The sequence below is a fragment of the Mesocricetus auratus genome, unplaced genomic scaffold (assembly GCF_017639785.1).
Source record: "Mesocricetus auratus isolate SY011 unplaced genomic scaffold, BCM_Maur_2.0 Super-Scaffold_100006, whole genome shotgun sequence".
Classification (NCBI taxonomy): Eukaryota; Metazoa; Chordata; class Mammalia; order Rodentia; family Cricetidae; genus Mesocricetus; species Mesocricetus auratus.
This window is the reverse complement of record NW_024429190.1, coordinates 10,498,695-10,509,765: the sequence shown is the minus strand read 5'-3', so window position 1 is coordinate 10,509,765 and position 11,071 is coordinate 10,498,695. Positions and strand designations below refer to the sequence as shown.

At 42.4% G+C, this 11,071-nt stretch overlaps 1 protein-coding gene across 1 annotated transcript; it reads right to left on the bottom strand.

Moving 5' to 3' along the window:
* Window positions 1-225: 225 nt before the first annotated feature.
* Window positions 226-1,687, bottom strand: LOC121140736 (protein FRG2-like). The gene is made up of 3 exons (XM_040746630.1): window positions 1,516-1,687; window positions 1,172-1,246; window positions 226-632 (listed from the first exon to the last, which is right to left on the bottom strand). Exons 1-3 carry the CDS (start codon window positions 1,685-1,687, stop codon window positions 226-228), a joined length of 654 nt encoding a protein of 217 aa, XP_040602564.1.
* Between the last annotated feature and the right edge of the window lie 9,384 nt (window positions 1,688-11,071).

The following is an 11,071-nucleotide window of genomic DNA, read 5'->3' as shown; positions in this document are numbered from 1 at the left end:
AAAGGCAGAGAAAGCACATGTCCCCTTCAGAGGCAGCACTTGAATCCTATGGTCAGTGAAACACTGTTCATGGTCCTGAGTAAGACTTCCAATTCTTCATGTCACCAGTGTTTGGTCCTCTTCACGCAGTGTGTGAAAGCTTCAGGCTGTGGTCCAGAGGTAGATGAAGCAGTCCTTTGTCGTCCCAGAAGTGTCCGATGGACGGTGAAAATCTGCTATCTTCTCTCATCCTTCTGATGAAGATCTCTGAGATTCACTCCCAGACGGCTCCATAGAGTCAGAGTTTTGGAGTGGGACAAGCCAGCCGGCAGCAGGGAAGCCATAGGCAGCCTGGGTGCCCATGCTGTAGAAAGTCTGACCCATGGCACTCAGAGCCCCCGAGAGCTGTGTGAGCAGAGAGAGCTGCTCCTGGGAGAGCGGGGAATGACGGTACTGGGCCTGCACCTGCACTATGTCTCCATAAACCGCCTCGGACATAGCCTGAAGGAAGCGTACCAGGCTCTTCCGAAGTGGTGGTGGGCCACTGTGCTGAGCTTCTGGGCGGGCGATTTCTTGGTGGCCATTGGCTTTGAACTCCCCTTCGTTTGCTGTGGTCCTTAGTCTCTTTTCCAAGTGAGAGGCCTCCTCATTTCCTGTGGAAAGGCACCATGAGCATGAGAGAACCCGCAGGAAAGTTCCCATTCACCCTTGTCCCAGAACCTCCTCTGGAGCCTTTAGAACCCAGGGGTGGCTGGCTGTTGGGCCCCATGGCCCTCAGGGTCTGGTCTGAGATCTCACATGCTCTGAGAACCCGGCCTCTCCTAGGTGCTCAGAGGCACCCAGACACCTTGCCTCAGCCTTGGGTAAGGCAGATGGGCTTGACACATTGGGGGAAAGAAAGCACTCACCTCTTCTGACCTTCCTGGAGTCCTTGGAACTGTGTTTCCTCTTCCTTGGGTTTTCTGTCATCCGGGCTGAAAATTGATTGTGTTCATTAGGGCACTGTCAGGGAAAACCTTCAGCTCCACACCCCAAACAGAAGCTGGACTCACAAGATGCTGAACACCGCCCTAAATATTGGCTGCCCCGAGCCAGGAAGTCCAGAGACCTGGAGGTCTAAGGGCTCTTGGGACCATGCAAGATCTCTGACTCCACCCCTTGCCACCCTCACCCTAGCAGAGGCAAACCTTACCTGATCCATCACCCTGCTGTCTGGAATCCATCTCTGAATTCCTGGGCTTCTCCTCATTTTCATTTGGCTCTGATCCTAAAGTCAGAGAGAGTTTAGGTGACAGGATGCCTTGTCTCACACAATCCCCTATTCTTTGACTACCCACTTTGAATGGAACTGCTCCTGGGATCTAAGAATGTTTTGCCAGTACCAGGTGTCTTAGGGACTTCTTCAAATCTGCTTCTGATAACGACTGTCAAGTGGTTCCCCACCCACCCTCCAGCCAACTTCCTACCAATCCTGTCAATCTTTCCCTCTCTGTGGCTGCCATCCTGCCCCTCCCTCACTTTAGAATGCCCCCTTACCTGTGCCCTGTTCCGAGGTTTTCCTGCAATGGGCAGCCAGTTTCTCCCCCTTTTCTGCTGGTTGCTTCTCATCACCTGATGTCCTTTCAAAGATGATCTGTTTTTCTGTATCTATGTTGGAGGGAGGGCAGCAAGGGTCTGCGGGGTCACGGCTTCCTGATTCCCTGCCCATGTTGCTGTGAGAGGCAGAATTTCCCTCTAACCTGAAAAGAAGGCATGTGGGTTAGTGCATTTGTCAAGGTTCTCCAGAGAAACAGAGCTCACAGAATGGATGTCTCCCTACACAGTAAAGGAAGGGCATTAGAAGGACCTATGTGCTGCGGTCCATCTAATCATACTATGGCTGCCTGTGAATTTCAGGTCCAAGTCTCCAGTAGCTTTCACTCCACAAGCAGGATGTCTCACTCGGTGGTCAGTCTGTGCTGGAATCCCAAACAAGCAGGCTCTCGTGTCAGAGAAGGGAGGGACTTGACAACCAGCAGAGAGCAAGCAGACAACAGAGACACTCCCAGATTTCCAGCTCTTTATAGGCTTCCAGCAGAAGGCGTGGCCCGGATGAGAGGCGGGGCTAGCACCAACAAAGATCCGGATTAAGGGTGGGTGTTCCCACCTCAAAGATGCGGATTAGAGACCAGGAGACCAGCAGATCCATGGAGACCAGGGGACCTGCTGTTCCAGCAGGACCGGGTAAAAAAATTCCAGTGCCTGGGGATTGTTGGGAACTGCACAGAGCTTCCAATCCCATCAGGAGACAAGCAAGTCAGATTCCAGGTTTTCTCTTCCACCAATGAGACTAGGAAGCCTGCAGATCCAGCAAAGGGACCAGGGCACCAGGTGGGAGACTAAGCACCCCAGATTCCAGGTCTACTTCTCCACCCACGAGACCAGAATGAGGACAAGAAATAGAAGAACTACCAGATTATTGGACTTGCTAGCACCCACCAAAAAGGAACTCTGGTCCCCTAACCCCCATACCAGTAAGAGGCTCTTTCTGCACCCACTAGAATAAGAGATAGGAAAGAGACAATACAGCAACACACTCAGCAACAGAAAAACAAAGATGACACCGACAAATTCTAGAGACTCCACACCACCAAGACTCCAACATTCCAATGCAAATGAAGCAGAAGGGAATGACCTTGAAGCCACCTTCACCAAAATGACAGAGGCCCTAAGAGAGGATGTAGGAAAATCCCTCAAAGACATGGAACAATAAACAAACCAAAAAATGCAAGAAATGGAAGAATAAACAAACCAAAAAGTTCAAGAAAAGGAAGAAAAAACAAACCAAAAAGGCAGGAAATGGAAAAAAAGAAAGCAAAAAATGCAAGAAATGGAAAAAAAAGGAACCAAAAGATGCAAGACATGGTAGAAAAAACAAACCAAAAAAGGCAGGAAATGGAAGAAAAATAAAGCAAAAAATGCAATAAATACAAAGCAAAACATGCAAGAAATGGCAGAAAAAACAAACCAAATAGGCAGGAAATGGAAGAAAAATAAAGCAAAAAATGCAAGAAGAAATACAAAGCAAAAATGCAAGAAATGTTAAAAAAAGCAAACCAAAAAATTAATAAAATTCAACAACTGGATGAAAAGATGAACGGAAAATACAGCAACACACTCAGCAACAGAAAAACAAAGATGACACTGCCAAATTCTAGAGACTCCACACCACCAAGACTCCAACATTCCAATGCAAATGAAGCAGAAGGGAATGTCCTTGAAGCCACCTTCATGAACATGATAGGGGCCCTAAGAGAGGATGTAGGAAAATCCCTCAAAGACATGGAACAATAAACAAACCAAAAAATGCAAGAAATGGGAGAATAAACAAACCAAAAAAGGCAGGAAGTGGAAGAAAAAACAAACCAAAAAAGGCAGGAAATGGAAGAAAAATAAAGCAAAAAATGCAAGAAATACAAAGCAAAAGATGCAAGAAATGGAAGAAAAAACAAACCAAAAAATTCATAAAATACAGCAACTAGACAATAAGATAAAAGGAAAACTGTAAGAAACATTGCAAACAGCGCAAGGGCTGAAATTGAAATGGAGACATGAAAAGAAACCACAATCTGAAGAAAGGCTGGAAATAGAAAAGCTGGGCAAACGGTCAGCTACTACCAATACAAGCATTACCAACAGAATATAAGAGATGGGAGAATCTCAGGTTTTGAGGATACACTAGGAGAATTAGATTCATCAGCCAAAGAAAGTCTTAATTCCAACAAATCCTTAACACAAAGCATCCAGGAAATATGGGACACCATGAAAAGACCAAGCCTAAGAATAATAGGTATAGAAGAAGGTGAAGAAACAGAACCTTCATTCAATGGCTGATGGAAGAAGAGGCAGACTGAACTCAAGAAAGCCAGTAACAGAGAGGGAGGACTGAAGACCAAAGGGATTAAGACTGGGCTGGCTATAACCCCCAGAAACAGCTGACCTGACAAGGGTTCGCTCTTGAATCCCAGGCTGATGCCTGGCAATCCAGCATCATGGGACTGATCAAGACTCCCTGAATGTGGGTGTCAGCGAGGAGGCCAATGTAATCTATTGAACCTTGGGCAGTATACAAATGGACTTTGGACTCCCATCCAACAATGGTAGATGCACTCTGACCCTGAACCCTTGGGGAGTGTCTAGGCCCTGCCCTGGATGAAATGACAGACTATGGACACCCCCATGGAAGGCCTCATCCTCCCTGGGGAAACGAGGGGCTATTAGGAGGAGTTGGGGGGATGGCACGGGAGGAGGGGAGGGAGACGGAGAGGGACCTGGAACTGACTTGTGAAGCAACCTTTTTTCTAATTTAAATTTACATTTCAAAATAAATCATAAAAAAGAAAAAAATGTGCTCACTGGGGACTGGAGAGATGACACAGTGCATAGGAGTACACCCTGGTCTTTCCAGGGTCCTGAGTTCAGGTCACAACACCCACACTGGATGTTTAACACAAAACATCCAGGAAATATGGGACACCATGAGAAGACCAAACCTAAGAATAGTAGGTATATAAGAAGGTGAAGAAAATCTACTCAAACGGGCAGAAAACATATTCAACAAAATCATAGAAGAAAAGTTTCCCAACCTTAAGAAAGACATGCCAATGAAGAAAGGTACAATAAGCTTACAGAACAGCAAATAGAGTAGATCACAAAAAAGTCCCCTCCCCACATAATAATCAAGACTCCAAGTATGCAGAATAAAGAAAGAATATTAAGAGAAGCTAAGGAAAAAGCCAAGTAACATATAAAGGCAAACCTATCAGAATTACACCTGATGTCTCCATGGAAACTCTGAAAACCAGAAGGTCCTAGATAGATGTTGGGGAAGTCCTGTGCATTTGTCAGTAAAGCCAGTAAGAAACAAGCAAGGCCAACAGCTTCATAATTAATATAGCCTCCTGTGTGTTTATTTGGGACTGATGTGGCTCTGGAACCAGGCTGGCGGGAAGGTTTCTCACAAGGAAAAAAGCTTCTCTTTACAGAACGGTGTCAGAGCGGGATTGAATTTCCATGTAGAATGACAAAAGCTTTAAAGAAATTTTAGAAACAGAAGAACGGAGAGAAGCACAGATTTTTGATAGCAGCATTTTTCTCACGTGTTTTGCTATCGACAAGCCGAGATTCATGTGGCTTGCTTCCGGAGTCTTCCTGACTCGGCATAAAAAGAAAAAAAAACCAGCAAGGTTGTTTTAAGAGACTCTGCTAATGATTAAAAGGTGTGTACGTACAGCTGGAAGTGGCAGCTTTTGCTGGATGTCAGCATGGACTGAGGGGATAAGCTGGAATCAAGCTTACGCCCGCCATCTTGGAACGACAGTTTAAAACAGCCGCGGTTTTACAGATAAGACACGTGGCCAGAAAAACATAAAGATTTACAGTAAAGTCAGACTTGGATGAACAAAACCTCTAAAGGTTTACAGTGTGTTTAAAAATATATGTGAGATTGAGAGAGAAAATGAAACGGCAAAGTGGTAAATAAATACAAATGCCAGCGTTGTGATGGCACACGCCGGTAGAATTTACTCCAGAGGCAGAGGCAGGCGGATTTCCAAAGAGAAACCCTGTCTCAGAGAAAAAGAAATAAAAGTGAAAGAAATCAAGTAATAATAAATAAATAAGCCACGTAAAGATGGAAAATACACAGAGAGTCTGCATACTGTACGCTATTGTGTTTTTCAGCTTTTTGATTGCTCAGGAAGGAACAACTGCTAAAGTATACTTGATTATAAATGCTGCTGAATTAATTCAACTTATATCTTTTAAAAATGCCTTGACTTCAAAATTTAAGTATAAGGATATGTTACTTGGAAAAGGAGTTTTTATTTATGTTTCTACAGAAAATGAAAAGCTGAGGATTCCTTCCAGGCTTCTGTGGTTTGACAAACCAAGACCCCGGAAGCAGTGGATCAGATGTTCCAACAGTTGAAACAGCTAAGATGATGCAGTCTTACAGACCCCGAAAATATGGACTTATACAGGTTCCTGAGTTTTGTCATGATCCCCATGGTATGAACAGCGCCCCCTTCCAGCATGAAGCATTTTGGAATGAGCGACGTCCTAATTCCCATCTTGTTTATAGATCTTTGTTTTCATTTAAATGGGGTTGTTTATAATTAGTTAATGATCACAACCAATCTCTTTTTAATGGTGAAAAGGGGAATTATGGTATGGGTATTGTTTTTCATTAATTGATACAAATTCAAGGTCAATTTTGTGATATGTATATTTCTCCTCTTGATTAAGTATTGTGCTATAATGATCTTTTAAAATGTAATGCGTAATTAAATACAGATTATAGATAGTTACTTATAATAGTCAGAATTTATAGTTAGGTAAGTTAGGTTTTCTAGATATACAGAAATATATTTGACATAAACAGTCTTCAAACCTCTCAAAGACCTTCAGAAAATAGCATTTAAAATGGTTTAGGGTTTTTCTTGACAATGAGAAATGTCTGCTCCTGGCAGCACCAATTATGTCTGAGAGGAAGATGGGCCTCGAAGAAACTCGTTATGGAGTTTACTTTCAACATGGCAAGATTAGCCATTTGGGCAAGAAACTGCTCTTGCATAGACTGTTTGTCTGTTGCTGTATAGACTGGACATGCAGGACCCACAGGAAAGTGACTGCTGAACTCAGTCTTACAAGGTTCCTGCTTCATGAAAGAGTCTATGAAACTTTCTACAGGACAAAGAAAAATGACTAACAGACTGCCAATGCAGATGGACAGTTTGAAATTTTCTGCTTTGCTGAGAAATCTTCTGGACACATTGTGGCCTATGGGTTGAAGATGGATGCCCCAACGTTACAGAGGAACTTCGGGTGACTGTCCAGGCAGTAAGATGTCTCTGTCAATCCTAGTGTTTATATTATCCTTCTGTGGTCTTTGATGGAGTTGAAGACAGATAGTTATAGTTATAGTTTTCCTTAGTTATGATAAAAGATAAGCTACATATAGAACTTTGGACTCACAAGGATGGGATGCATGATATTTTCTTTAGATCTTGCTAAATGTTAATAAAATGTTGTAACTGTGTTCTTATTGATAACTGTTCTGTTATATATAATTTGACTATGCTAAAGTTAAGACCTTTCTTTTTGTTTAAACAGAAAAGAGGAGATGTTGGGGAAGTCATGTGCATTTGTCAATAAAGCACTGTCTGGCCAATAGGGAATCTAGATAGGAGGGACTAGGAGTCCAGAAGGACTCTGGGTAGGAGAAACACAAGGAGTTCAAGATGTAATGCCATGGGGTAGGAGGCCCGGAAATTTCTCCGGTAAGAGACATACTTAGATTAACAATTATGGGGTAATTACTTAAGTCAGAGCTAGCCAGTAAGAAACAAGCAAGGCCAACAGCTTCATAATTAATATAGCCTCCTGGGTGTTTATTTGGGACTGATGCGGCTCTTGGACCAGGCTGGCAGGAAGGCTTCTCACAAGGAAAAAAGCTTCTCTTTACAGATAGATATTCTACCAACACTAATAGACCATGGATGGCAGCCCAGACTACTATACCTGGCAAAGCTCTCAATCACTATAGATGGAGAAAACAAGATATTCCATGACAAAACTAGATTCAAGCAATATGTATCCACAAACCCAGCCCTACAGAAAGTTTTGGAAGGAAAACTCCAACCCAAGGAAGATAACTACAACCAGAAAAACATAGGCATTATACAATCCCTCTCTACCAACTGTAGGAGGAAGTCTGATGCTGCCATTAAACATGTGACTTACTAAGTCTATGCTGCCATTAAGCATGTGACTTACTAGAGGTGCATACAGATGAGGTAATAAAAGGGCAGTTTACCACACCGCTAACCACACCCACTTTAGGCAGGACTAAAGACGTATACGGCTGGACGGAAAGACGTATACGTACGTAGGCGGAACTACGTCACTAGCCAAGCCCACTTTTGGGCATGGCTAGGGACGTTACGGGGGAAGGCATAAAAGACAGCGCACAGGAAGTCTCGCTCTCTTTTCCTGGAGTTCGGCTTCCGGTCCAGTCGCTAGCTGAGATCTGCTGGGCTTCTCTGGGTTTGGTAACTTGTGAGTAATTTTCTACATAAAATACTTAGCGTTACTTTCAGTAATTGTGTGTCGCGTATCGTTACAGCGTCCATTGAAGCCAACAACCAACAGCCAAAAGAACAAAGGGGCGAAATTCCACACATAATTCCAACAACAACAACCATTCCAAATCAAAGAACAATGCCGAATCAATGGTCATTAATATCCCTCAACATTAATGGCCTTAACTCACCAATAAAAAGGCACAGGCTAGCAGAATGAATTCAAAGACAGAACCCATCCTTCTGCTGCATACAAGAAACCTCACCCTCAAAGACTGACATTAACTGAGAGTTAAAAATTGGGGGAAAAATTTCCAATCAAATGGACCCAAGAAACAAGCAGGGATAGCAATCCTAATATCTAACAAATTAGACTTTAAAATAAAATCAATCAAAAGAGATGAAGGAGGTCATTGCATACTCATCACAGGCAAAATCCACCAAGATGAAGTATCTACCCTGAACATCTACACCCCAAATACAAAGGCATCCACATTCGTAAAAGAAACTTTACTAAAACTTAAATCACATATAAAGCCCCACACACTTATAGTGGGAGATTTCAACGCGCAACTCTCACCACTAGACAGGAATACCAGACAGAAACTCAAAAAAGAAGCAAAGTGTCTAATAGAAGTAATGACCCAACTGGGATTAGCAGACATGTATAGAACATTTCATCCACATAAAAAAGAATATACATTCTTCGCACCACACCATGGAACCTTCTCAAAAATGGACCACATACTTGGCAACATATCAAACCTCAGCAGCTTCAAAAAAATTGGAATAACTCCATGCATCTTATCAAACCACCATGCTTTAAAATTAGAATTCAACAACAACACAAATTGCAGAAAACCTACAAACTCATGGAAACTGAATAATGCACAACTGCACCATTCCTGGGTCAAAGAAGAAATAAAAAAAGAAGTTAAAGACTTCCTAGAATACAATGAGAATGAAGACACAATATATCCAAATCTATGGGACACTTTGAAAGCAGTGCTACGGGGAAAGTTCATAGCACTAGTACTCACAAGAAGAAACTGGAGAATAGTTATATTAGAGAATTAACAGCACAGCTGAAAGCTCTAGAACACAAAGAAGCAAACTCCCCCAGGAGGAGTAGATGCCAGGAAATAATCAAATTGAGGGCTGAAATCAATAAAATAGAAACTAGGAAAACAGTACAAAGAATCAATGTAACGAAGAGTTGGTTCTTTGAGAAAATCAACAAGATAGACAAACCTTTGTCCAAACCTACCAAACAGCAGAGGGTGAACATGCAAATTAACAAAATCAGAAATGAAAAGGGGGACATAACAACGAACTCTGAGGAAATTCAGAGAATCATCAGGTCATACTTTGAAAACCTGTACTCCACAAAATTCGAAAATTTAAAGGAAATGGACGACTTCCTGGATAGCTATCACTTGCCGAAACTAAATCAAGAACAGATAAGCAATTTAAATAGAACTATAACCCCTACAGAAATAGAAGCAGTGATCAAAAGTCTCCCAACCAAAAAAAGCCCAGGTCCAGATGGCCTCAGGGCAGAATTCTATCAGAAATTCAAAGAACAGCTTATACCAATTCTTCTCAAATTATTCCACGCAATAGAAGCAGAAGGGTCTTTGCCAAACTCTTTCTACAAGGCTTCAATAACCTTGATCCCCAAGCCACACAAAGACACAACTAAGAATGAGAACATTGAGGCAAAAATACTCAATATAATACTGGCAAATCGGATCCAAGAACACATCAAAACAATCATTCTCCACGATCAAGTAGGTTTCATCCCAGGGATGCAGGGATGGTTCAACATATGAAAATCCATCAATGAAATCCTCCATATAGACAAGCTGAAAAACAAGAATCACATGATCATCTCACTAGATGCTGAAAAAGCCTTTGACAAAATCCAACACCCCTTCATGATAAAGGTCTTGGAGAGATCTGGAATAACAGGAACATACCTAAACATAATAAAAACAAACCAACAGCAACATCAAATTAAATGGACAGAAACTCAACACAATTCCTCTAAAATCAGGAACAAGACAATGCTATCCACTCTCTCTATACCTTTTCAACATTGTACTTGAAGTTCTAGCCAGAGCCATACGACAACAAAAGGGGTTCAAGGGGATACAAATTGGGAAGGAATAGGTCAAACTTTCACTATTTGCAGATGATATGATAGTTTACATAAATGACCCAAAGAACTCCACCAGGGAACTCTTACAGCTGGTTAACACCTTCAGCAAAGTGGCAGGCTACAAGATCCACTCAAGAAAATCAGTAGCCCTACTATATACAGATGATAAAAGGGCTAAGAAAGAAATCAGAGAAACATCACCCTTTACAATTGCCACAAATAACATAAAGTACCTTGGGGTAATGCTAACCAAACAAGTGAAAAACTGGGATTAGAGGCAGGGCTAGCACCAACTAACATCCAGATTAAGGGTGGGTGTTCCCATCTCAAAGATCCAGATTAGAGGTGGACCTTTCCAGTTCCCTGATTTAATTAGGAAATGATCCCTCACAGGTGTCCCAGTCAGTTTTGGCTTATGTTTAATTGCAGATGCAGTCAAGTTGACAACCCAAGAGGCCATGACACTTAGCTTGCTTCAGGTGCTTTACAAGTCCCCTTTATGGGTGGGACTCTCTCATTGGCTGCAATTCCTGTCACCCATGTGGTCTGGCCAGGGAAGCAATCTGCTTTTGTTGGACTTGAATCTTCAGATAATGATGATGCCATTGAGGTGTCCTTACAGGATGATCCAAGTTGGATAGCAAAGCCAGAAGACTAGGGGCACTGGACAGAAAGTCAGCGAACATGTCCACCCATCGTTCTTTCTCCTCTTATTACCAAAAATACTGGAAGAGAGATCCAAGCCTTCTAAGAGGAAAAATTAAATCCTCAGTCTATAGAGAAGTGTGTGAATATTCTGAGCAAGGGGAGC

Coding starts and splice junctions, on each gene's coding strand:
- LOC121140736 (XM_040746630.1), bottom strand. CDS start 1,687: ATGGGCAGGGAATCAGGAAGCCGTGACCCCGCAGACCCTTGCTGCCCT. Junction 1,247..1,515: donor AACCTCGGAACAGGGCACAG/GTAAGGGGGCAT, acceptor CTCTGACTTTAG/GATCAGAGCCAAATGAAAAT. Junction 633..1,171: donor ACAGCAGGGTGATGGATCAG/GTAAGGTTTGCC, acceptor GCCTTTCCACAG/GAAATGAGGAGGCCTCTCAC.